This window comes from Petaurus breviceps, unplaced genomic scaffold (assembly GCF_028583685.1).
Source record: "Petaurus breviceps papuanus isolate PSGF00001 unplaced genomic scaffold, PetGlider_PUasm1.0 208, whole genome shotgun sequence".
Classification (NCBI taxonomy): domain Eukaryota; kingdom Metazoa; phylum Chordata; class Mammalia; order Diprotodontia; family Petauridae; genus Petaurus; species Petaurus breviceps.
Window position 1 is genome coordinate 24,111,959 of NW_027185852.1, and position 26,972 is coordinate 24,138,930.

General features: G+C 39.1%; 1 protein-coding gene across 3 annotated transcripts in view; it reads right to left on the reverse strand.

Moving 5' to 3' along the window:
• LOC138165346 (zinc finger FYVE domain-containing protein 9-like) overlaps positions 1–26,972 on the reverse strand; it is a 219,329-nt gene that overhangs the window by 118,332 nt on the left and 74,025 nt on the right. For 2 of the 3 annotated variants that reach the window (XM_069093576.1, XM_069093578.1), the window contains 2 exons: positions 22,487–22,591; positions 5,268–5,374 (listed from right to left, as the gene is read on the reverse strand). In XM_069093576.1, the coding sequence (XP_068949677.1) occupies positions 5,268–5,337 (70 nt within the window). In that variant the 5' untranslated portion in view covers positions 5,338–5,374; positions 22,487–22,591. Of the gene's footprint in view, positions 1–5,267; positions 5,375–7,101; positions 7,200–22,486; positions 22,592–26,972 lie in introns of all 3 variants that reach the window. The other variant, XM_069093577.1, reaches the window with a different exon arrangement.

Genomic DNA, 26,972 nt, shown 5'->3' on the forward strand with positions numbered 1-26,972 from the left:
CACACACACACACACACACACACACTAGCCGTGTAACCTTGGGCAAGTTACTTAACCCCAATTGTCTTCCAAAAGGCAAAAAGAAAAAAAAAAGAATTAAGGACAAACAACAACCACAAAAATAGCTTTTTTTGTGTATCCTTAGAGTTTGTTTTGCTCAGAACTACTAATTCTTCTTTGAACATACTCTCCCCTCTAAATCCTGCCTTCTTCCATTTCCCTCCTGTTTCCTTGTTTAGAAAAATATATTTCTGCACCCTAATGTATGTGTGTATTCTGCCCTCCTTTGAGCAACAGAAATGAGAGTAAAATTCAAGTGTCAGCCAATTCCCTGACTTGTTCCTCCTTTTTTGTATAGAATTATAATTGTACACCCTGATAGCATGAAATAATTTCCCCAACTTTCCCTTTCCACTGCCCTCCCCAGTGTATTTCTCTGCAAATCCTTTTCCATTTTTCAGTTGAGTATCAAGACAAAACAAAGACACTCCTAGGCTTTCTTTCTATGACTCCTAAAGATGACAGGATTCAGAGGAAAGACATGTATCCAATTAGGATATAATGAGTTTATCCTTTTTTTAGTCCCTTATGATTGGTCACTCAAGTTCACCTTTCTATGTTTCACATGAATCCTGTCGATGCACTTCAGAATTTCTACACAGCTCTGGTCTTTTCATCAGGTATTCTTCAAGTCCTCTCTTCCATTAAAGATTCATTTTTTCCATAGTAGGATTGTACTCAATTTTGCTGGTTAAGTCATTCTTGGTTGTAAGATTTATATCCTTTGCCTTCTGGAATACCTTATTCCAAACTCTCTACTCCTTTACCATAGTAACTGCTAAATTGTGTGCATTACTGACTGTGCTTCTTTTTTTCTGCCTACTTGTAGTATTTTTTTTCTCTGACCTGGAAACTCTGGGTTTTGGCTATACTTGCCCTGGAAGTTTTCATTTTGGAGTTTCCTTCAGGAGGTAAGTTACCTCCTGAAAGTAAGTTACTAATAGTAGATTCTTTCTGTTTCCACTTTTCCCTCTTTTCCCAGGAGATCTAGACAGTTTTTTTTTTTTTTTAAGATTTCTTGAAATATAGTGTCTTGGCTCTTTTTTGGTTATGGCTTTTAGGCAGTCCAATGATTTTTTTTTTCCCTCCTTGACTGATTTTCCAGGTTAGTAGTTTTTGCTAAGAGATAGCTTACATTTTTCTTCTATTTTCTTCAATCTTTTGACTTTATTTTAATAATTCTTGTCTTTTCATGGAGTCATTAGCTTCTATTTAGGCCATACCAATTTTCAGGGAGTTTGTTGCTTGAGCCAAGTACCTCTTGTGCCAAGTTTGCCCTTTCCAATTCTTTCTTCCATTACTCTCATTTTCCCCCCAACTTTTTCCTCTAGCACTCTTATTTTAGTCATAAAAACATTTCAAACTTAAAAAAAACCAACTCTTTTCTTCATTTAAGCTCTTCCAGGAATTCTGGCTGTGCCCAAGCTGTATTTTTCTAAGGTTTTGCTTATAGATGCTTTGGCATTTCCCCTTCTGTCCCTGTTCCCGACTTTCTGGACTTCAAAATCATGCCTCTACTGCTGTCTTATCCTGGAGTCTCCTTACTCAGGAGCTGCCTACCACTCATTACCTGCTGACACTAAAATATCCCTCTGCAAGTCCTGCTCCCCTCCTCTCGTGGGTAACTTTCTTCTGGAGCCTCCATTTTGTGAAGGAGACCAGACTAGCCTATCTTAAATCCCATCCTGGCCCTCTTCCTGACTTTCTGAACTTCAAAATTATGTCTCAGTGATAGGCACCTTCTCTCCCCCATTTTCAGGTACATTTTGTAAGTTGCTTTTTCCCTCTTTAGAATATAAGCTCTTTGAGGGTAATGACTGTCTCTTTGTAGTTGTATCCTCAGTGCTTAGAACAGTTCCTGGAATATAGTAAACAATTAATAAATGTTTATTTCTTTCCTTCTTTCTTCTTCCCCCTCTCTTTCTCCCTTATTGTATATCTCCCTCTTTTTTTAGGTTTGTGTCTTAAGCATCTATGTCACCATAATTCTAATGATGGGATTCTCCTTTTTGTTTGTTCATTCTTCCAACCTACTTGCTGACTTCACACTCTATGTTAGGTCAGGCCCCATCACTCTTCAAGTCACCCAAATTACTCAGAACTCTCCCTGACTTTCTGCCTTCCTCACCCACACATCCAATCAGCTATTACATCTTGATCAGTTCCCATTCAGAATATTACTATAATCCATTTATTTCTCTCTATCCACAGGGACATGCCGTAGCTCAGAGATTCATTACCTCTATTTGGCTTCTTGCAATAGTGTCTTAACTAACGTACTAGATTCTGTTTCTCTTTCTTCCAAAGTGTCCACACAGCTGCCAAAATAATCTTCCTAAAGCACAAGTTCAACTATGACAGAGCCCTGCTCAAGATCCTTCAGTAGCACTCTACTCTCTCCAGGATAGGCTATAAATTTTTCTTCCTACCATCAACACTAACTGCTGACCAAGCCCCCATTTGGATGAGCATGCCCAAAAGACCCAAGAGTGGCAGCAACCCACAAACTAACAGCTCTGCTTCCATTCCAGCTCTCACTCACATCACCCCAGAAAGCAGATACCACCTGGCAACTGCTTCAGTGGGTGTTGTAGCCCCTGCCTCCTGAGAGGCAACAGCCAGTGAACACCCAGAAAATGATTTCTCATGGCCAAAGTCCTGGGCCTTATCAAACAGTTCAACAACAGAAGCAGAGAGGGTTGTCAGCAGAAAGGCAGTAACGAAAATGCACTACTATCTGCTTGGTGACAGCATCTTCAAGACCACCAACTGAAACCTAGCATGTGCTGTTGTCTCCACTAGAATGTGAGTTCCTTGAGTATGCTGTAGATGGTCTTACCAAACTTTTTTTAAAACTTGTATTCACTGAGTCATCCATCCATCCCTCCACCCATTCATTCATTTAGCTTGGCATTTAAAGTCCTTCTTAATCTGGCTACACCTTACCATTCCAGACTTATTACACATTACTCCTCTTCATGTATTTGACATTCTAACCCAGGGGTGAGGAACCTCTAGCATCGAGGCAACGTGTGACCCTCTAGGTCCTCAAGTGTGACCCTTTGACTGAGTCCAAACTTCAGAGAACAAATCCTCTGAATTAAAGAATTTGCTTCAGGGGGCAGCTAGGTGGCAAAGTGAATAGAGCACCAGTCCTGGAATCAGGAGGACCTGAGCTCAAATTTGACCACAGACACCTGACATATTGACTGTGTGGCTTTGGGTAAGTCACTTAACCCCAATGGCTTTGCCTTCCCCCCTCAAAAAAAAAAAAAAGGATTTGTTCTATAAAATGTGGACCTCAGACACCTGAGGACCTAGAAGGCCACATGTGGCCTCAAGGCCACAGGTTCCCCTCCCATTTTAGCCCAAATGATCTATGCTATTTTCAGTTCCCATCTCTGGGCTTTTCACACAGTCCATGCCCCATAACTGGAAGATATTTCATTTCACTTTTACCTCTCAAAATCTTCAGCATCAATTAGGGCTTGCTTTATATGTTGCTACTTCCTATGGAGAACTTGTTCTGACTCCCTAATCATTAGTATTCCTGGACATTCTAAACCATCATTACAGCCTTATCTCTTCACATAAGGAATCTAAATGCAAGCTCCTTGAAGGCAGGGACTGTTTGTTCAGTTTTGTCTTCACACCCCACTGCCTCACAAAGGGGCCGGTATATTGCAGGCACGTCAGTGCTTGCTGAATTGGACCCATCTGAAGTAATGCTCACTCTGGCAGAATGGCTTAGTACTTGGTGCTCTATGGTCCTGAAGACTTTATAGAGATGAGGTAAATTCTGACATGCACTGAGCAAATACCAGTGTCCAAAGTGAAGCCTGGATTTAGGAACTCTGGATTGAATTCCAGCTCTGTTACTTACAAACTGTAAGATCAATACCAGTCACTTAATCTCTCTGGTGCAATGATAAATTCAAATTCAGCCTCAGACACTTTTCTAGTTGTGTGACCCTGGGAGAGTTTCTTAACCTCTCTCACCACTAAATTAAGGACAATAATAGAATCTTCCTCACAGGGTTGTTGTGAGGATCAAATGAAATGATATATAATAAAAGTATTCTAAAAAACCTTAATGCTCTGTATGAATATAGCTTTTATTATCTGTGAAAAGGAAGTAAAAATATTTATACTATATACCATAAGATGATAAGAGCAAATCTTTTATAAAAAACCTTAAAGCCCTTCCTATACAAACATGAGCTGTTCTTATCACAGGCTCAGAGTAGCCTAAACTAAGTCAGACTTGTATCCCCAGTGTCTCTATAGGTCAAACTGAATCACTGGAAGGGAGGAAAAAAAACAATTTTTCTACCCCTTTATTCTGAAGCTTGAAAATAATTGAAGGCTTGTCCATACTCCTGGAGCCACTACTAATTAATTAAATTTCTTTGTCTAGGCCAGTTCTAAACTTACAGGGTTTGAGTGAAAGAGCATTTGTCTTGCTGACTTGCTTTATTCTATTCCTAATGAATCATGGCTATAAAAAGGGGAAACAACACAGACAGATGCTTTGGAATATTGTGTGTTCTTAAGTTATCCTTCCAAGTCATTGTGAGACTGATAAAGTGACCCAAGAGAGTATACCGTCAGCTTGTACACTGGTACAGTGAGCACTGTGACTAGATACTTACTCAAGAGTTTTTATTTTAGTGTTGACTGTTTTTAATGCCACTCCCAATATATTTTGATTCTACCCCCTCTCTTCAAAATGGAACCCTCCCTTGTCACAATGGGGAAAAAAATAGTTAAGTAAAACAAACCAACCCAGGGGGCCTTGTCTGACAATGAATGCAATATCCCAGGCCCACTGTCCACCATCTCTCTACCAAGAAAAGGGATGTATGTTTCACCATCTATTATCCAGCACCAGGATAATCCAGGAAAACAAATTAATTTTTAGCAAATACACTCATGCTATCATATTTTGGTTTTCAAATGATTCTCCTTTTGCTAAAGAATCAACATCCAATCTGTTGCCAATAGAACAACAATTCACACATGCAGGCAGCTCTCACAAAAAAGCTACCAAAGAAAAGGTGATTTTTGCAAGTTTGGGAAACATAAGCAAGAGTTTTTACTTCATTGCTCCTTGGTTTTCCAAAGAATGCTACACTGACTCACAATGCCCAGCCATCATCTTCTTTGTAGTACATATGTGGTACATAGACGCCAAAGGAAATACTCACCTTCATTCTGTTCAAATTCATCTAAAACCTTATCCAGGTTGTATGCCTCTGCTTGGAAATAGTTCTCCATTGGTCAGGAAGCACCACTCAAGTAAATTTTTTTAAACCTAAAAGGTAAAAAAAACAAAATCAAGAGTTTGTATTGAATTTGGCATCATTAAAATACTGCAATATGCAAAGCCCAAGTCAGACAGAAGTAAATGGGTTTTTAATCTATATAAAAATACGGGCAAATCCAAAACACACTTTCTAAATCAATTGTATTGTTTCCAAATGATCAAAACAAAATTCTCCATGCCATGATTCTCATCCAAGAGCTAGAAAAGCTTGCTATACTGGATACCATGCTGTTCTCAGCCACCTCTCTACCTTTAACTTACATTGTTCCCAAAACATAGTATGTACACACCTTGCAGAAAAGAGCCCATGCAATCACTTCTGAGGACCAGCTAAAGCATTAACTCCTTTGTCAAGCCTTGCTTGATGCCTTCCGTAGGTGATAACCATTTCTCCCCCTAGGTTTATAAAATTAGATCATTTATTCTCTTTTCCTCCCACTTTCCTCCTCCTCTCCCCCATGAAACAATTGAAAGAAAAAGAAAATTCTCATAAGAAATATTCATAGTCAAGAAAAAATAAATTCTCACATTAGCCATGTCCAAAAGCGTATCCTTCATTATTAGTCCCACAAGAGCCCTTCCATATGATATCACAGAACACAATATACCTATCTTGGGCATTTAACTAAGCTCTGTTTTTTATTACAGTTATTTGCATATGTATAAAAGGAAAACTTCTAGAGGGTTTATGAAGAGACTTGAACAAAGAACATGAAATAAGGTGTGGCTAGGTAAAAAGCTCTGGGACAAACCCTCACATCAATTCCCTGAAGCCACCAAGTTTTGGTTTTGTGCTTTTCTGTCCTATTTGCTATACATTAAGAGTTTTTTGTGTAGGGGCAATATCCTGCAACTAAACTATAAACTGAGAGAAGGTACTGACTTGCACTGGCAGACAGGGCTTCTATAACTGTGATGTTTTCTACATCAATAAAATAACTCATCCAGTCTCTTATCTCTCTCTTTTTCTTCAAAGCACAGAACATCGCACAAGATTGGTATTTAAGCTTCATATCTAGTGAATGAAATTGAACTATTACTCAACTATAAGTAAACAGGCTAAATCTCAACTACATGAAAATTGGTGGTATGAAACAGAAATGCACTTTTAAGCATTTTAAAAGTTCAAATTAAAAAACAAAACACTAAACATGTCATTTGGATTTACTCTTCTCTTTGGTCTAGATTTGTGATTAAATCAGCATGGAGAACCCTAAATGGTGAAACACTGATGGAAACCAACATCTAGTCTATAACTGGCAAGCTTAAGAGAATTATTTGAAAGGTTAAGTAAGTTGTTGATTATCTCATAGCTAGAAGTGACCCACAGCTATGGCACAGAGATCACTTTGTTAAGCACATACCCATCAGGAGGTCAAATGATTTTTTTCAAAAGTCCCAATTCTATCAAAATCTTTATAGCACACTTTTTGAATTATCAAAGAACTAGAAACAAAATAGATGCCCATCAACTACAGAATGGCTAAACAAGGTATGCTATGAGAATATAATGGAATTACAGTGCTATAGGAAATGATAAATATGATGTATATAGAGAAGCAGGGGAATCCATACAAAGCAAAGTAGAACCAGAAAAATAATAAACACCACAATTACAATCATGAAAAAGGAAAGAACAACAGGAAAACAAAGCTAAATGCTATGAAATTATAATGACCAAGTTGGGCCCCAAAAGAAGAGATATGAGAATGTACCTTTCCCATTTCTTTAAAGAGGTAGTGGACTATGGGAATTGAATCTTACATATGTTGAACTTTGTTCATTTCCTCTCTCTTTTTTTAAAGTGATGTCTCTGGGAAAAGGAAAGAGTTGGAATTATATTTAGAAATGATGGTGGTTTTCAAATGAAAGATACTGATGATTTTTTTTTAAAGCCCAACAACACAACATCAACCTAGAATCATTATAGGGGCAATTATATTTTGCTTTATCATTGGTGAATTTTCAACTAAGATATTTTTTTCTAAAAAATTTATTTATTTACTTTTAGTTTACAACATTCAGTTCCACAATATCTTGAGTTCCAAATTTCCTCCCCCTCCCTCTCTTTTCCCCTCCCCCTTCATGGGGGCATGCAATCGATATAAGTTAACTAAGATATTTCTACATGTCATGGGATCCAAGGATCCAAGACCTCATTAACATGTACTTTCCCTTGACCAGACAAGGAAAGTGATTCCTCATCATTCAATTGTTCTTTCTCAATTCTCATCTCTTTTTGACCTCTTTTGTAGCACGTGGCCCCGTTGATTACCTTCTCTTGGATACTCTCTCCTCCCTGTGGATTCATAGTCAACTTCTGGCGTCCCACTGCCTATATAACTGTTCCTTCTGACCAGCCTTTGCTAGCTCATCATCCACGTAACAACCACAAACTGTGGGCTCTGTACTAGCTCTTTTTTCCTTTCTCTAGACTCTCCCCAACAGTGACTCAGTAGCTCCCCTTCACTCATTTATCCTCTCTGAAGAATCAGAGAGCAAGATAAACAATCCCAGTCCTACTCCTGAATTCTGGTCTCCTATCTCCCCCAAAGCCAGCGTGGCTTCAGAAAGGGCCGAGGAATGCTGATCCGGTGTTTGCTGCCTGCTGTCTCTAAGAGAGGGGCTAGGAGCAGAACAGAAGTCTGCACATAATGTCCGCAGACCTAGCAAAGGCTTTTGACACTGTCAGTCAGGAGAACTTGTGGAAAATACTGGCCATATTTGGATGCATAGAGAAGTCGGTCAGTATTTTATATCAGTTTCATGATATCATGTTTGCATATCCACAGATAATGGACAATAATCTTGTGTCTTCCCAGTCACTCACTAGTGAAGTAGGGCTTTGTGCTTGTTCCCATGCTTTTCAGCATGAAGTTTTCAGTGATACTGTTGGATGCCTTCAATGAGGATGAAAACTGCTTGAAGGTCGGCTACCACGCTGACAATAAATTATTTATCTTGATAAGGCTACAAACCAAGCCAAGACTGAAGTAGAGGGAGAGTTGGTGTTCAACTCTTTTTTTGCGGATGATTGTACACTCATTGTAGCCTCTGACACAACGATGAAACAAAGCATAGATCGATTCTCTGCCACTTGTCATGATTTTGGCCTAAAACTAACACCAAGAGCACAGCCATCCTTATGTGGAACCATCAGTTACAGTGATTGGAGAAATTCTGAATGCTGTGGATAGTGCACTTACCTTGTCAGTACACTTTCCTGGGATGTCCACACAAATGATGAGGTTCATGCAACACATACTGGCAGAGCTAGCTCAGTGTTTGGGAGGCTCGGAAGGAAAGTGTGGGAAAGTATCAGATTTCAAAAATGAGTCGCTTCCATTTGAATTGTCTTCAGAAGATTCTGAAGATCACTTGGCAAGATAAGGTACCTGCCCCTGAGGTCCTTTCTTGAGCTGAACTGTTAAGCATTCAAACTCTACTACAGAGGGTAAAACTCTAATGGGCCCATTTTTCAAATGCCAAATGCACATTTGCCTAAGAGACTATTTTACAGAGAACTCACACAAAGCATGTGCTCACTTGGAGGTCAGAAGAAGCAATAAAAAGATACTCTCAGGGTGTCTCTGAAGAACCATGGAATAGATTGTGAGACATGGGAGAGGGAGACCCTGGCACAGGACCACCCAGCATGATGTGCCTGCATCAAAGAAGGTGCTGTGCTATCAGCCAATAGCACTAATGAGTTATCAACTCAAAAAATTGAAACAAAATTCTGTCAAAGACTACAGAGATTTTATCCAAGTGGGATTTATACCAGGGATGAAAGGATGGATGAACATTAGGAAAACAATGAACATGATTAATCACATTAAAAACCAAACCATCCAAAACTACATGATCATCTCTCGATAGATGCTGGAAAAGTCTCTGACAAAGTACTGCTAGCATTCTTTTATGTTAAAAAAAACAAAAACCTACAAAGTAAAGGCACAGAGGAACCTTTTTTTTTTTTGTATTATAAAAAACATCTATTTAAAACTAAAAGCAAGTATTACATGCAATAGAGATATATTAGAACCTACTGCAATAAATACAGGTGTGAAGGATGCCTACTCTCCCCACTATTATTTGTTTCAATTCTGGAAATGAAAGCAACAGCAATAAGACAAGAGAGGTAAATTGAAGGTATAAAGAAAAATAAAGAGGAGATAAATGTCCCTATTTGCTGAGATGATGGTATACTTGGGAAAATCTTTTTAAAAAATTAGCAAAAGGGTGGCCAGGTAGCACAGCGAGTAAGAGCACAGGCCTCAGTGTCGGGATGACCTGGGGATGACCTGGGGATGGAATCCAGGCTCAGACACTTAGCACCACACCCAGAAATAACTGGCTGTGTAACCGTGAGCAAGTTACTTAACCCCAATTGCTTTAAAAAAAAAAATCAGCAAAGATACTAATAGAGACAATAGCTTTAGCAAAACTGCAGGCTACACAACAAACCCTCAAAAACAATAGTACTTCCACATAATAATAACAAAAAGCAATAAGGAAAAGGGAAATCCCATTCCAAATAAGTACAAAATGCATAAAATATCTAAGGATCAACCTAATAAAGTTAGTCAATAAACATTTTTGTTAAGCACCTACTATGTGCCAGTCACTGTGTTAAGCATTGGTGATGCAAAAAGAGACAAAATCTGTCTCTGAGGAGCTCACAATTCAGTGGAAAAGAAAATAAGCAAATATGTATAAATAAGCTATGTATTGGATAAAAAAGTAAGTATTTAAGAAAGGGTAGGCACGAGCACTAAGACGGGCTGATGAGAAAGGCTTCCTGTAGAAGATGGGATTTTAGTCGAAACTTAAAGGACGCAGGAGGAAGAGATAAGAAAGGAGAACATTCAAGGCATGAGGGACAGCCAGGAAAACAAAATAGGGAAATGGCGTCTTGCGTAAGAAACAGCAAGAAAGTCACTAAGCACGTGCAGGAGTGTAAGGTGCAGAGCTGGCAAGGAGTTAGATCATAAAGAGTTTTCAGAATAAAACACAAGACAACATTTAATCCTGGAGTTGCCCAAACAGACCTGTGCTTCAAGAAGACCACTCTGATGGCTGAGAAGAGAATGGCTATGGTGAGCAACAGCCAGAAAAGACAACCAGGGGATACCAGGATATCACAACCAACCAAAGAGGTCAATAGTGCAAATACTATCATCCCTATTTCACAGATGAGGAAACAGGCTCCAGGATGTGAAATGAGCTGCTCCTGGCTATTTAGCGAGGAAATGGTCACAAAACTAGGTAAGGAGAACAGAGCTGCAAATAAATGCCAGGTCTCCTGCCTCAACATTCAGAGCTTTCACCACTATGCTACACCATTCTCTCCAAGGATGCTGGGCAACAAGATAAAGGTGTCTAGGATAAAGGTCAGAGTGCAAGATTCAGAGCTCATATACACAGAGACTCAATTACCATCCCATTTACTGAAGGCCTCATGGGATAAGTATACAATACTCATAAGTCTGAGAGTTTTTCAAGGCAATACATCTATGTTAATAAATTTTTATTGATTTCTTTTTGCTTCTTGTATCACTATAGTATCCCAGTATCCCTCTCCCTGCCAGAGAGCCACCCCATGTAACAAAGAGTTTTTTTTTCTTTGTGGAGGGCAATTGGGGTTAAGTGACTTGCCCAAGGTCACACGGCTCGTAAGTGTGTTGTATCTGAGGTCGAATTTGAACTCAGGTCCTCCTGACTCCAGGGCCTATGCTCTATTCACTGCACCACCTAGCCACCACCTACCCACAAAGACTATTTTTTAAGACAAAAAAAAATCAGCATAATAAATCAATACTTTTCTTTTTTAAAAAGTCTGAAAATATGTGCCATGAACAACGCTTGTGGGCCTCCCATCTCTAAAAATGGTTAGGGTGGGACTATCTTATCCTATCTCTTCTTTGTTCTTTATAATTTTAGAATATTTGCTTTTTTAAAAAAATTTTTATTTTATTCTGAATTTAAGCAGCATTTCCATAATATAGAATAGGAAAAGATGATTGCACATGAAACTACAAATTTATTATGTACAACTTGCTATTCCTTTAAAATACATGACAAAGTCAACATGTAACTTTTTTTTTACTTTTTTTTCTTCCCTCCTCCCACCCCTCACCTACAGATGGTTACCATTAGACATGAGTGTGTGTGGGTGTGTGTATGTGTGTGTGTGTACACACACCCATTTGTAGGAGGGAAGAAAAAAAGAAAAAAGTTATACGATCAATTTGTTTTATATATATATTTATTTTTCCCCTTTTGGAGGGCAATTGGGGTTAAGTGAATTGTCTGAGGACTCCTGGCTAGTAAGTGTTCCAAGTGTCTGAGGTCACATTTGAACTCAGGTCCTCCTGACTCCAGGGCCGGTGTTCTATTCACTATGCCACCTAGCTACCCCGAATTTGTTATATATTTAAAAGGAACGGCAAGCTGTACATAATAATTTTGTAGTTTCATGTGCATTCATCTTTTTTTCTTATTCTACTATGTTATGGGAACGCTTGTTTTATTTCTAAGTTCCAAATAAAACAGATAAAAAAATTTTTATAATAGTCCAAACGACTTAGTCACTCACAGTTGTTCTTAAAACAACATTGCTGTTGATATATCCAACATTCTCTTGGTTCTGCTCATTTTGCTCTCCACTATTTCATGCAAGTCTACTCATGTTTTTCTAAGATCATCGAGCTCATCATTTCTTACAGCACAGTAGTATTCCTTCACTATCAGATGCCACAACTTGTTCAGCCATTCCCAAAATGATGGGCATCCCCACAATTTCCAGTTCTTTGCCATCACAAAGAGAACCACTGTAAATATTTTAGATCATATTTTTTTCCTTTTTCCCTAATCATCTTGGGAAACATAGCAGTGTATTGCTGGTCAAAGGGTATATATAGCCAGTTTAATAACTCAAATGATTAGATTAGTTCACAGCTCCATTAACTGGCAGCTGTCGCCCACTACCGAGTCTCAGGTCACAGATCCAGGGTGGAGTAAAAAGGAGACCTACTTACAAAGCAGTAGGTTCCCAGCTAGGAAGTAGGTCCTGAGTGGTATATGGAGAAAGAATCTAGTTTTGAAACTAGCAGCAGTAGCAGTAATGGTAATAGTTCAGACCTCAGGCACAAAACAGGATCTTACTTCCAAGGTCAAGCCTGGCCTGTGGAGGAATAAACAGGGAAAGAATCCCAAACCAAGGGAAGAGCCGACAATTTTGCCCCTCTGTGCCAAGAGAGCTTTCCAGCTGGCCAATGGTGGAACAGTTCAGCAATTCTTGGTCAGACCCAGATTCAGGTCAGGAATTTAAGGTGGGTTAGAAAGAGCAGCAGCAGCAACAGCAATCAGACCTTGTTCTGGATCCGACCACTCTGAAAGCAATGAAAGCTTACAGGTCCTTCAGTCCTATCATTGAGAGTTCAAAATAACACCATACTCAATACCCTCAAGAAAGCAGCAACAGGTCCTGACCAGACCTTACCTCCAAAAGTGCTGCACAGCCTAGCCCTAACATTAAGCCCAAAGTCAGGAAACAGGCTAGAAGAATACCGCCCCCAAAAAAAGAAAAGAAAAAAGAACCCTGCTATAATGACCTATAATGGTAGCAGGGGCATTGAAGACAAAAAGCAGAAGAAAATGACTCCAAAACATCTATAAGCATTGCCTCAGAAAACAAACAAAGTCTGGGTACAAATTCAACTAGAATTCCTGAAAGAGATGAAACAAGAGTGGCTTTTTCTTTGAGTTTAAATCACTTGAAGAAAAAAAAATGGAAAAGAAATGAAAGCTATGGAATAAAGAAATGTAAAGGAAACTAACAGCAAAAGAGACAAAATTTTGTCCAAGCAACAAACTCCCTAAAAATTTAAATGGACTAACCACAGAAGCCAATTATTCCACTGGAAAGTATTAAAGCAAACTAAAAATAAAATATACATATGCTAAAAAAAAAAAAGTATCACAGCAAAGCAACTGATCTAAAAAACAGATCAAGGAGAAAAAATTTAAGAATCATTGGACAACTTGAAAATCACAGACCCAAAAAGGGCCCAACCATCAAATTTGAAGAAACCTTAAAAGAAAAGTGCCTAAATTACCTAGAACAAGGGGGGGTAAAGTAGAAATAGAAAGAACATACTGGTCAGCTCCTGAATAAAACTTCACAATGAAAAATCCCAGGAACATTGCAGCCCAAATTCAGAGCTTTCAGGTCAGAAAAACAACACTTCAAATAACCAGAAAGAAAAATTCAAATATCAAGGAGTCATGGTGAGGGTAACGCAAGATTCAGCAGCCACATTATAAAGAAAGGGAGAACTTGGAATACTATATTCCATGAGGCAGACAAGGATAACTTACTCACCAAAACTAAATATGATCCTATTGTGGGAAAAAATGGATTTTTAATGAATTAGAGAACTCTAAGCATTTATGATAAAAAGTCTATAGCTGCATAGAAACTAGAAATTCAAACACAGGATTCAAGAGAAACAAACAAAGAAAGGCAGACAACTGAAAAATGATAAAGAACTAAATAAGGACAAACGGATTACATTTCAATAGGGAAAAATAATACATGTCCCCTCTGATCCCTATCATCATCATGGCTCATAGAGAAGTCTAATTAAAAAAGACCTGGGTAGGGCGTCTAGATGGTACAGGGAAGCTACCAGTCCTGGAGTCAGGAGGACCTCAGTTAAAATCCGGCCTCAGACACTTAACAAAAAAAACTAGCCATGTGACCTTGGGCAAGTCACTTAACCTCAACTGCCCTACTTTCCCCCCTCCAAAAAAAAAAACCCATAAAAAAGACCTGAGAGCAATTCTGTTAGGTCTTGATGACCTTAAAAAAGAATGTAAATAGAGAAGGAAAGGAACATAGGTAGGGATGGGAAGAAAACAAGTTTAGGAAGATTAACTCAGATAATGAAGCCGCACAAGTAAACATGAGTAACAATAATAACAATAGTTAACATTTATATAGTACAACGTGCCAGGCACTGTGCTAAGCACTTTATTAAAACTATATCATTATATAAACAAGGAGGGGATGGGGACAGTGGCTGACACTTGAACCTCACTCTCATCTGAACTAATCAAAAGAAAGAAGAATACACACATACGTGAGTCAAGACATACATTTTACTCTACCACAAAACAGGAGGGAAAGGTAAGAGAAAAGGGGGATCTAGAGGGAGGATAGACTGAGAGAGAGATCAGCACTACTGTAGCTCTTTTTGAAGTGTCAAAGAATGGAAGTCTGAGGGGGTGCCCATCATCTAGGTGCTGCGCTTCTTAAACCCGTGTGGGGCTGTGACCCACAGTTTAGTAAGTACTGAAGGGGTCAGAAATGGAGAAAGTTTAAGAAGCCCTGATCTAGGAAATGGGTAAACATAGTAAATTACACAAAAGTGATGGAATACTCCTGTGCAGAACCTTTACCAGCACAACAATACACCAGGAATCTGAAGGACTAATGAAGAAACATGTTAGCCACTGACTGATAGAAATGAATGACTCAACATGCAGAAAGAGACAAATATTTTTAGGACACAGTTAGTGAGGAAATTTGTTTTACTTGATTATACATGGTTATGGATTTTATTTTTCTTATGTTCTCAATGAGAGGGGTAGTTATGAAAGGACAGTGAGAAGGTAGATTTTGGCTGATTGAAGCAAAATTTAAGCAAATACAGAAAAATAAAACTATAGACCAATTTCTCTAATTAATACTGATACAAAAATTTTAAATAAAATATTATAAGCAAGGAGATTACAGCAATATGTCACAAGGATCATACACTGTGACCAGATAGGATTTAAACCAGGAATGCAGGGCTGGTTCAATATTAGGAAAACTATCCACATAACTGATCATAAAAAAACAACTGAAATCATATGATTGACTCAACAGATGTAGAAAAAGCCTTTGACAAAAGACAATAACCATTCCTATTAAAAACTCTAGAGAGCACAGGAATAAATGAAGGTGACTTTAAAATGATAAATAATATTTATCTAAAACCATTAGCAAGCATTATCTGTAATGGAATTAAGTTAGAAGCCTTCCCAATAAAACAGGGTTCATGGAGCAAGGATGTCCATTATCACCACTATGATTCAAGAGTGTACTAAAAATGCCAGCTATACAGCTCTTTTTGTTGTGACAAAGAACTGGAAATCGAGGGGATGTCCATTAATTGGGGAATGGCTAAACAAGTTGTTGTATATGACTGTGATGGGATGTTATTGTGCTATAAGAAATCACAAGCAGGATGATTTCAGAAAAACCTGGAAAGACTTACATGAACTGATGCAAAGTTAGGTGAGCAGAACCAGAACACTATGCACAGTAACAGTAATACTTTATGATGAAGAACTGTGAATGAATTAGTTGTTCTCAGCAATACAATGACCCAAGACAAGCAAAAAAGGACTCATGATGAAAAATGCTGTCTCCAAAGAAAGAACTGATATTGTCTAAATACAGACTGAGCATACTATCTTTCTTTTTTTTTTTTTTTAAGCAATCAGGGTTAAGTAACTTGCTCAAGGTTACACGGCCAGGTGTTTCTGGGTGGGTGCTGAGTGTCTGAGCCTGGGATTCGATCTCCAGGTCATCCCGACACTGGAGCTGGTGCTCTTTCTCGTTGTGCTACCTGGCAGCCCCAGCATACTTTCTTTCATACTTTCTTCTTGTACAAAATGACCAATATGGAAATGTTTTACATGACTGCACACATATAACACCTATATAAAATTGCTTCATGTGTCAGGGATGGGAAAGGATAGGAAGTGAAGGATAGTATTTGAAACTCAAAACTTAAAAAAAATCATTAAAAGTTATTTTTACATGTAATTGGGGAGAAAAAAACAAAATATTGTTTAAAAAATTTTAAATAAAGAAAAAGAAAATTTCAGAACTCTGATCAACACAATAGTCAAACACAATTCCTGAGGACTAACAATGAAGAATGCTACCCACCTCCTGACAGAGAGGTGATGAACTCAGGACACAGATTAAGACATTTTTTAAAAAGAAATAGCCAATAAGAGAAATTTTGTTTTGCTTGACTACATGCTTATGAAAACATTTTTGTTTTTCTTGATTTCTCAATGTGGTTGGGGACAGGAAGGAGGAAAGAAAAACAGAGAAGGTTGATTTTTGCTCAAAAATAAAATAAAATTTAATTTTAAAAAATATGACTAGAGCGGGGCAGCCACGTGGTGCAGTGAGTAAGAGCACTGGCCCCAAAGTCAGGAGCCCCGGCATCAGTTCCGGCCTCAGATACTTAACATCCACACAAAATAACTGGCCGTGTAACCTTGAGCAAGTTACTTAACCCCAATTGCTTAAAAAAATATATGACTAGCGGATATCAAGTTCAAGATGGAATGGGAGACTGTAATGGGAATGCAAATTTGGAAGATCTTCCCTGCCCCTAGGCTAAGTGCACCTGAAGCCTGGGGTGGGAGGCTTGTATTTCAGTAGATACTTCTTGATTGGCCAGTGAGTCAATAAGGTTGTAACATTCTCTGAGCCAGGAGAAGGCTATATAAGCCCTGATGTGTAGCTTTGTTTTGGGGGCTCACTTTGAGAAGTGTTCTGTGATTTGATATGGATTCTGGGAAGCCGTTGTCCGGAGTCCCCCCGGCTTTGAAAAAACCCAGATGTTGACTGGGTATGGATGTAATGGTTGGACAGTTTGAAATCTGTCTACTAGATCTGTTTCTGTCTTGATAATTCTGTCTGTGTACTTTGAAGTTCGGGGTGCTGACCTTTTCCCCTGAACAAGGTAAACGATATATGTCTGACTGATTAAAGTAAGCTTGTTAACCCATTTTGAGTTGCTTTCCTTTATCAAAGCAGATCCAAGAACCTGTATTAGCAGCAAACCGTGAGGACGCTTGGGGTGCTTGCTGCTACAGAGACCTGAGGTTGACAGTGAGGTTAGCACTGGAAGAGTAAAGAATCATTACCACAGAGAAGACAATTGAATTAATGGGAGCTAATGAGACCACCAAGTGAAATGGTATAGAGGGAGAAGGGAAGGCCCAGGACAGACCCCTATGCAAGACCCACAATTAGCAAATGGGCATGACCTAGATGAAGATTGAGCAAAAAGAAGAAAGAGTAAAAAACAGCATCAAAGACTATGGCAAAGTCAAGAAGGACTGAAAAGGGCCATTCATTTGGCAATTAAGAAATAGTTAACTTTGGAGACAGTAGTTTTGGTTGAATAATGAGGTCAGAATTCAAAGTTAAGAAGAAAGTGAGAGTAGACAAAGTAAAGATGTGGCAAGACAGCTAGCAGAGATGGATGCATCAAGTGAGGATTTTTTGAGGAGGGGGAGACACAAACATGTTTCTATATTGTAGAGAAGAAGTCAGTAGAAAAGGAAAGATTGAAGCTAAGTCAGAGAGTGGGGATGAGAAAGGAGCAATCTCTTAGAAAAGATGGGATAGAACAGGATCACTTGTGCATATAGAAAGACTAGTCTTTGGCAAGAAGAAAGGGCACTTTTTCATGTAAGATAGGGGTGAGGGAGGAGATAGCAGTACAAGGCATCTGGGTAATATGAGAAGAAGAAAGGAGAAAAAGGGAACTCTCAATGAATGGCCTCAACTTTCTCAGTAAAATATGAAGCAAGGTTCTTAACCAAGAGGGTGAGATTCTCTCTATGTCTTTATCTGTCTCTTTCTTTCTCTCTCTCTCCACCCTAAGAGACACGACAAGAGGTGACAAGTGCCAGCTCAAAACACTGCCACAACCTTGACCTTCTCCTCTCCTCAGATCCCACTAAAGACAACCCTGAACCCTCAGATTACTGTACCTTCTTCCACTTCAATCCCAAGAGCCATGATGGAAAGGAGTAATTCTTGTGGAGCAAGGATCCACTCCCACCTCACTACCATCAATACCAACTATCAAATTCCCAGGAACAGGCCATTGATCAAGAGCCCTGGGAATAGCAGTGCACATTAGACCACCAGCACTGTTTCTAGCTCAGCCCCAGTGATAATCATCCAGGGATGTAACCCTTGGAAAGATGCTAGATGGCAAATCATTCTGCAAAAACTTTGCCCTCCCACCTTGCCAGCAGCCACAGTCATCAACAACTCAAAAGACAGTTGTCACCACTTAAGTCCTTGGCCCTTTCAAATGTTTCAAAATTTAAAATGGATATAACAATAACTAGCATTCACATGGTGCTTTAAATTTTGTAAAGTGCTTTGCATCTCTTATTTGAGCCTCACAAAAACCCTGTTCCATAGGTGTGACTGTCCCCATTTTACAGCAGAGAAAATGGGGTGAGGTCAAGTGATTTACCCAGAATCACGCTGCTAGCAAGTTTGTGAGACTGGATTAGAAATCATTCTTCATATTCACAGAGCACAAACCTTAATAAAGGTTTGTCCAATAGCTCTCTGATAGTTCCATCCTCTAACTTTCCAGGGTGGGAAATTCAGACTTCAAGAGGGAAAATGACTTGCCCAAAATGCGGCCAGCAGAGAAGCCAGGTCCTCTGAATCCAGAGCCAGTGCTCTTTCCACTCAACCCAATGGTCTCCATACTCTTCTCTTTGCTCAGTAACCAGCCTTTGAGGTATGCGGAATGCTCAGGGAGAACCACAACCTCTGCTACGAGGGCCTGCTGAGACCTTTTTAGGGATGCTCATCTGCCTTCGGTGTCCATCTGATTCACCCAACTCTCACCTGTGGCTGCAAGAAGCTACAGCAGAACAGTGGCTACACCCCAGTAAAATTATCTCAGCAGGGAGGCTAAACCCGGTTGAGGGTAACCTATGGGCTGCAGACCTGTCAGTGAGTTAGGGGATGTCTACCCCAAGCATATGAAGACGTCCCCTGGCGGAATGGGTAGACGAGAACAATTTGTTCCAATGGACATTAAAGGATGCTGAAGTGGGCACTATGGAGCACTTAGAGCTTGGTGAGACATAAAAAACACCAAGGTCCCCCACTGCACCCCAGGCCCGTGCCGGTCATCTTGACTTTTGTCCTGCCACTGGACTTCAATGACTCTGGAAGAGAGAGTGAGGCTGATGACTGTACAACTTTGCCTCACTTAAATCCAAGCAAGTCAACACATCATCCATGATGTGAAAACCAAGAACAAACAACAACTAACAGCCTCTGGTCCATCGGCCAATCCCATCCCAGGAGAGCTCTTCCTTTATCACGCAATTGTAACAAGTCTCACGTGTCTCTGGCTACAGCACGACGGGACAAAACTTTCTGCTCTTCCTCCTCCCCCATATTTGAACATGTTTATTGCTAGGATGGCAGCAGGTGGGGAGGGGGGTGGCCGATTAACGTGCAGCTAGGGAACTCAAACTCCAAGCTCGTGCTGCCATTCGTCGACTGTCTGATCTTGGGGTAAACCGCTTAATCTGAGTGTCTCTCCTGTCATCCATGAAATGGTAAGGCCTTCCGTGTGCCTATTACACAAGATTCTAATGAAGAACATGTCTCCTAGACTTTACAGTGCTATAGACTTCATTCAACATCTGAACGTGCCTGGGATCTCATTGATGTGAGTACTCTTTCCCACCAAAACACAGTCGCTCCTTCCTATCCTGTGTTCCTCTTCTTGTCCATGTAATCCCACAGACCCTCCATGAAGTACCCCAAGCACTAGAAGCTTTTTTCTGTATCAGTGGTTCCCAACATGTTTTGTTCCTTGAGTTTTTTTCAACAATAACAACAAAAAAGCATTTATGGGTAATTTAACATAGTATTCATAATATTCTTTTAGATTTATTCACTAATACTTACAGCAACTATAATAAAAACTTTTACCCCCAAAAGGCTTCCAATTCTGACTTCTGATTTGTCTTGTCTGGTAATTTGCATGACATATTTTGCATATAAGTTAAGTAAGGTGACAATATATAGCTTTGTTATACTCCTTTTCCAAACTTTTTTCTTTTCTTTTTATTTTTTTAATTTACTAATTTATTTTTAGTTTTCAACAATTCACTTCCATAACTTTTAAATTTAATTTTAAGTTCAAATTTAAATCCTTTCCCATTCCCTCCCCAAAACGGTATGCAATACGGTATGACTCTACACATACATTCCTATTAAACACATTTTCACATTACTCATGTTGCATAGAAGAATTATAACGAATGGGAGAGAATATGAAAAAAGAAAAAAAAACAAAAAAAGAAAACAGTCTGCTTCGCTCTGTATTCTGACTCCATAGTTCTTTCTCTGGATGTGCATAGTATTTATCATCATGAGTGCTTTGGAACTGTTTTAGGTCCTTGAATTTCTGAGAAGGGCTAAGTCTATCAAAATCAGTCATCATACATTGTAGCTGTTTCTGTGAACAATGTTCTGGTTCTGCTCACTTCACTCTGCATCAGTTCATGTAAGTCTTTCTAGGATTTTCTGAAATCTGCCTGTTCATCATTTCTTATAGCACAATAGTATTCCATTACATTCATACACTACAGCTTGTTCAGCCATTCCCCAGTTGATGGGCATCCCATCAAATTCCAGTTCTTGGCCACCACAAAAAAGCTGCTGTAAAAATTTTTGTACACAAGGGTCTTTTTCCTATTTTTTATGATCTCTTTGTGATACAGCCCAAGAAGTGGTATTGCTTGGTCAAAGGGTATGCACATTTTTATAGCCCTTTGGGCATAATTCCAAATTGTTCTCCAGAATGGCTGGATCAGCTCACAGCTCCACCAGTAACAAGTCAATGTTCCAACTGTTCTACATCCTCTCCAACATTTATCATTTTCCTGTTTTATCCTATTAACCAATCTAAGTGTGATGTGGTACCTCAGAGTTGCTCTGATTTGCATCTCTCCAATCAATAGTGATTTGGAGCATTTTTTCATAGATAGCTTTAACTTTTTCCTCCAAAAACTGCCTGTTCATATTCTTTGACCATTTAACAATTGAGGAATGACTTGTATTCTTGTAAATTTGACTCAGTTCTCTATATATTTTAGAAATGAGGTCTTTATCAGAGACATTGGTTATAAAAATTCTTTCCCAGATTTCTGTTTCCCTCCTAATCTTGGTTGCATTGGCTTTGTTTGTGCAAAAACTTTTCAATTTCATGTAATCAAAATTATCCATTTTGCATTTCATAATGTTCTCTATCGCTTGGTTGGTCATAAATTCATCCATTCTCCATATCTGACAGATAAACTATTCCTTGTTTCCCTAATTTGTTTGTAAAACCAGGCTTTATACCTAAATCACGTACCCATTTGGACTTTATTTTGGTATATGGTGTCAGACACTGATTATAACCAGTTTCTGCCATACCATTTTCCAATTTTCCCAGCAGTTTTTGCCAAATAATGAGCTAAATTAAGCCCTGAAAACCTTTAACCTAGATTATTGCAATAAACTCCTCATTGGTCCCCTCACCATGAGTTTCTCTCTTCTTCAATCCATATACCACACAACAGCCAAAATGATTTTCCCAAAGTGTAAGTTTGAGCCTGTCACCCCTACTCAAACTCCAGTGACTCCTTATACCTCTAGGATGAAATATTGCTTCATCCTTTTTAACAGTTTTATTTCTGTTCAAGTTTTATAATGTACACAAATGGTCACATAGCACATGTGTATGATTTATAAATACACACATATTGGGGTGCATACTCAAAAATTTTTTCTGATGTAGGCATTCAAAAAAGTTTGAAAAACACAGGAATCTAAGATTTCTGAGATCCCAACAATGCTACTCAATTTTGTGTATTGTTCCACCATCAAACAAGCTTAAGCAAAAGTAAAAGCACTTTGATTCTAGGCAAGAAGAATCCATTTTCCTCCTAGAGTAATAAATAAATAGGCTCATGGACAGAAGTCAATGATAGATAAGGCCAGAACCTAAAGGTACTGCAGAAATGGGCAGGCAAGTTTTGGAAAAATTAAAACTGAACTTTGTGATAATATGAGCTATGAAGCATACTAAAGACAAAGCTGGTACTGAAACCATAAAAAAAAATAAACAGGGTCATATCTGCACTATTATGTGTGTCCTAAATAAAATCTGAAAGAGAAATAAAAAATAATTTTCTTACCTTTTTCCCCCCTTACACACAAGATAAGAAAAAGACTCTATGCTTCTTCATGCTGTAGGTGACCCCATTAGCCAGTCTTACTGATTCACCGAGTTCAATTTGATCCTAAAGGAAAAACACATTGTCCATTATATCTACTGAAGCCAGAGACCCCCTTTTTTCTGACATACTTCTGTCACATGCCATGCAAGTAAGAGCAATGGGATTCAAACCCTTGTCCTTTCCCAATCAAATACATAGGTACCATGGAAAGTAAGAGTAAACCCAATTCATTCTGTTAAAAGGACTGTCAAATGTAAAAGGATTGTGTCAATAAGCAGTTCAGGATGTTTTTGCTGCCAGTTCTGCTGTTTTTTACTGGATAGCATCACTACAAACTGAGGAGGCAGTCATTGTTTCCCCAATGACCTTGAGTGGAATACTAATTCATGAAACTATAACTACAAAGTCAATTATTGTACATTACAATAGGTCTTCCAAGAATCAAGAACTAACAAAGTGGCTGCTAAACAAGAATGTCAGCTGTTAGCGTGATCCTGCACACACAGAATGCTTGTGTCGCCTTTCGAAAAGCTTCCTGCTGCGCATTTTATTGCCAAACAACTGTTTTTCCTTCAAATGGCTTTTCTTATGATGCCAGTCTCCCTCCCTGTCTGGAAGCATCTGATCTTACACCAACATGACCTCCTGACAGCAGGGGAATGTAAAGGCCCTTTCCTTCTCCTAAATATTTACTAATATCCATAGGGTTGAAGAGTCTAACCTAGTCTCAGACTGAAAAATAGCTGATAACAATTGCAAAAGTTGGAGCTGGAAGAGAGCTTAGGTATCATTCAGCACAACCTCTTCATTGACTTCCCTGTAACCTCTGACACTGGTGATCGCCCCCTCCTCGTGGATACTCTTTTCTCTCTGGGTTTTTGTGACACTGCTCTCTCCTGGTTCTCACCCATATGACTTCTCCTTCTTTTTCCTTAGCTGGTTCTTCCTCCACCCACTAGCCCAATTTTCTCCCCAGTACAATCCATCTTCCACAGGGCTGTCAAACTGATCTTCCTTAAAGCACAGGCCTGAGCATGTCATACTCCATATTCTATAAACCCCAGTGGCTCCCTCTCACCTCCAAGAAAACATACAAAACATTTTGTTTGGCTCTTAAAGTTATTCATAACCTGGCTGTTTCCCATCTTTCTAGTCTTCATAAAGCTTACGTTTCCCCCATGTACTCTGTGACAAAGTGACACTGCCCTCCTCCCTCTCTTCACACAAGGTACTCTATACTGATTTTGTGCTTTTTCACTGGTTGTTCAGTGCTTAGCATAGTTCCTGGAACATATGGAACATAACAGGCATTTAATAAATGCTCACAGACTTGACTTTACTTGAGAAATATATTCTCTCTAGATAACCTAGAGAGAATTAGGTGACCCAAGGGTAGAGTGCTAGACCTGATAGCTGTCAGGAACACTTGAATTCAAATCTGGCCTCAGTCACTTAATACCTATGTGACCCTGGGTAAGTCAGTTAAAATGTTTACTGCCTCAAATTCCTCATCTGTAAAATGGGGATAATATTAGTACCCCCTCCCAGGATTGTTGTGAGGTTAAAATGCTAAAATGTTTGTAAAGTGCTTTGCAGACCAGGTAAATGCTATTACTATTAAAAGTTATTTTCCTGGGTCACACAGGTAAGTATGTGAGAGACAAGATTCAAATCTAGGTTCTCAGACTATAAAATCCATAGCTCTTTCCACTATATGAAATTCATCAAATAAAAGAAAATGTTAAAAAATAGTAGAAGCCTTAGAAATCACCTACTTCAAACCCCTAATTTTACTGAGGAAACTGAAGCCCAAGAGAGAAATCCACTTGAAAGGATGTCTATAATGGAGTAGTAGCCCAGGTTCTATATTTAGGCCTGTGCTACTTACCATTTTTGCCAGTGATTAAGATAAAGCTGATGGAAGGCATGCATATCAAAGATGTAGCTAACACAAAATTAGGGTAGATTAGAAGCACACTGGATGATAGGCAGGAATCTAAAAGATTTCACTACTGAGTGAAATAGTCAAATCAAATGTGATTAAATTTAATAGGGACAAAATAAAAGTCTGAAAGAGGAAGCTTGGTACAAATGATGGAAAGGCTGCCTCAGAGCTAAGAAGTTCTGGGTTCACTGCCTCATACTGTGTGTGACCCCAAAGTACCATGTTTCCCCGATAATAAGACCTATCCAGAAAATAAGCCCTCCCCTTACTGTGTAAGATTCCTCTAAAACAAGCCCTCCCCCGAAAATAAGCCCTATTGAGATTGCTACTGTAGTGAAGGTGATCCCCTGCGCTACATGCTACATTACAGTACCCTCTGTATGCACCGTCTCCCCCCCCGTGAAACGCATGCCGCGCTCCGAGCTGCATCCAATCAGAGCTGCAGCAGTGAGCGCGTCATCCTGTTCTTCCCCAGTGATTTGCTTATTGAATAAAGGTACATTTTTTTGTTCACATTTACCTGTTTATTAAAATTGCTGTCAATGTTCATTAAAATAAGCCCTCCCCTGAAAATAAGCCCTCTGGTGTTTTTCTGTCCAAAAAAATTAATAAGACAGTGTCTTATTATTGGGGAAACACGGTAAGTTACTTAACTACTCAGGAAAAGGCAAGCTAGCATAACTGAAGCAGCAAGGTTCCCCAAAGGAGAGGCAGCCTGCAGTTTGCATCAGCTGAGTCACACCAACACCAATACCATCTTGATCACCTCTCTTCAGACACTAAACCAAAGGGCCTTAAAAAGAGAAGTGTCCCCCCAGGTCACCAGACCTGCTTTCATAATTTTAATCACAGCCATGATTGAGGAGAAATCCCTCTGGACAAGTCAACTCCCTTCCTCAAATGCCACCAACCAGCTGATATACTTCACAAGCACACATAAGACAGCCAATTACAACTGAATGTCCAGAACACAACTCACTTCACTGCCCACAAACCTATACCACTGGTGCAACATACAGACTGCTGAGCCTGGAATCAGGAAGACCAGAGTTCCAGAACAGCCTAATAAATTCACTAGTTGTGTGACCCTGGGCAAGTCTGAAGTCCTCATCTGTAAAGTGAGAATGATGATAATCGTAGCACTTATTTCTCATGGCTGTTGTGAGGATAAAATCAGAGTATTCAATGACCATATAAAAGACTTTTCCTTTTAAAACATGGAACTAGCCCAATGTCAAAAATGATTAATACAAAAATTAGGTTAGACTACATTTGGAAATATGCACAATGCTTTTCTAATCTCAAGTTTCTCCTGTATTTTACCATAAATGTTCTTCCTGTGAAGCCACATGGCTGGATGTTTGCAACAGCACAATCTCTATGGAATTAAAGTTGTAGTAGACCCAGAGGGCCAAGGAGAGGTACATGATGGGCATAAGAAGACAATAGCAAATTTTGAATGATGGCCTAAAGCATTTAAAAAATGGTGTAAGGCCGGGCTTGTTAGGTGGAAAGGTGGCCTGAGTGTTTGTAAAAAGTCTTTAAGTGGTATTCCAAACTATGGGTTGGTAACATCCCTGAGGACAGGCTGGGAGATGAGATTCTATAAGAAGGAGGTCCACCAAGCAATGGCCAAAATAGTAAGTGAGAAAAATCTTAGTGCCAATTCCAACTCAGTTACTTATAGGTGACCTTGAGCAAGTCACTTAATTTCTCTGGAATTCAGTTTCCTTATAAAAACTCTTTTTCCCGAGGCACAGAAGAGAAGGAAGGATAAAAACTGAAATATAAGAAAATGAAGAGACCAAGAAGAATTTCTTTTTAATCCGTGAAGAAAAATGACAAGAAAAAAGATGACGTTTAAAATATTAAATGAAAGCAATTTGTAGAAATCTATGCAATAGAAGAGTTTACAACAGAAGAGGAGAGATTGATGACAAGAACGATTTTTAAAATCCTGGCTAAACTCAAAGGGGAGAAAAGAAAATTAAGAAGATGAGTTGGGAGTTAATTGGGAAGGGGAGGGCAATTAATGTTTTCAATCTTGAATAAATTAGTCGGCCCCCAGCAAGCTGGTTAACGGCAAAGCCACACCTCAAACCCACCTTTTCCGACTTTTTGCAAAGCATACTTCTCCCTCCTTCTCTTTAAAGCAGTCATTTGCCCTGAACAATCTTCTAACATGAATCATTACAAAAGAATTTCATTATGTGGCTGGTCCACCTGAGACCCCCATTCAAGGGAATTTAGTTATAAGAGTACCAAAAGTTCCAAGGCATGGATGATGATGACAATGATAGTGATGATGGAAGTAGCTTACATTTATAGAAAACTTTATATATATTACCTCAGTTGACATAAGACGCTTATTACAGGTAATGTGCTTGTCAAGCTTTAATGCAAATGTCAGAAATACTGGTTGCAATTATTATGATTCCTCTACTTCAGCCCCATGGCAAGTCTACAAGATAGGTGGGTAGCACTGGGTATGTCCATTCT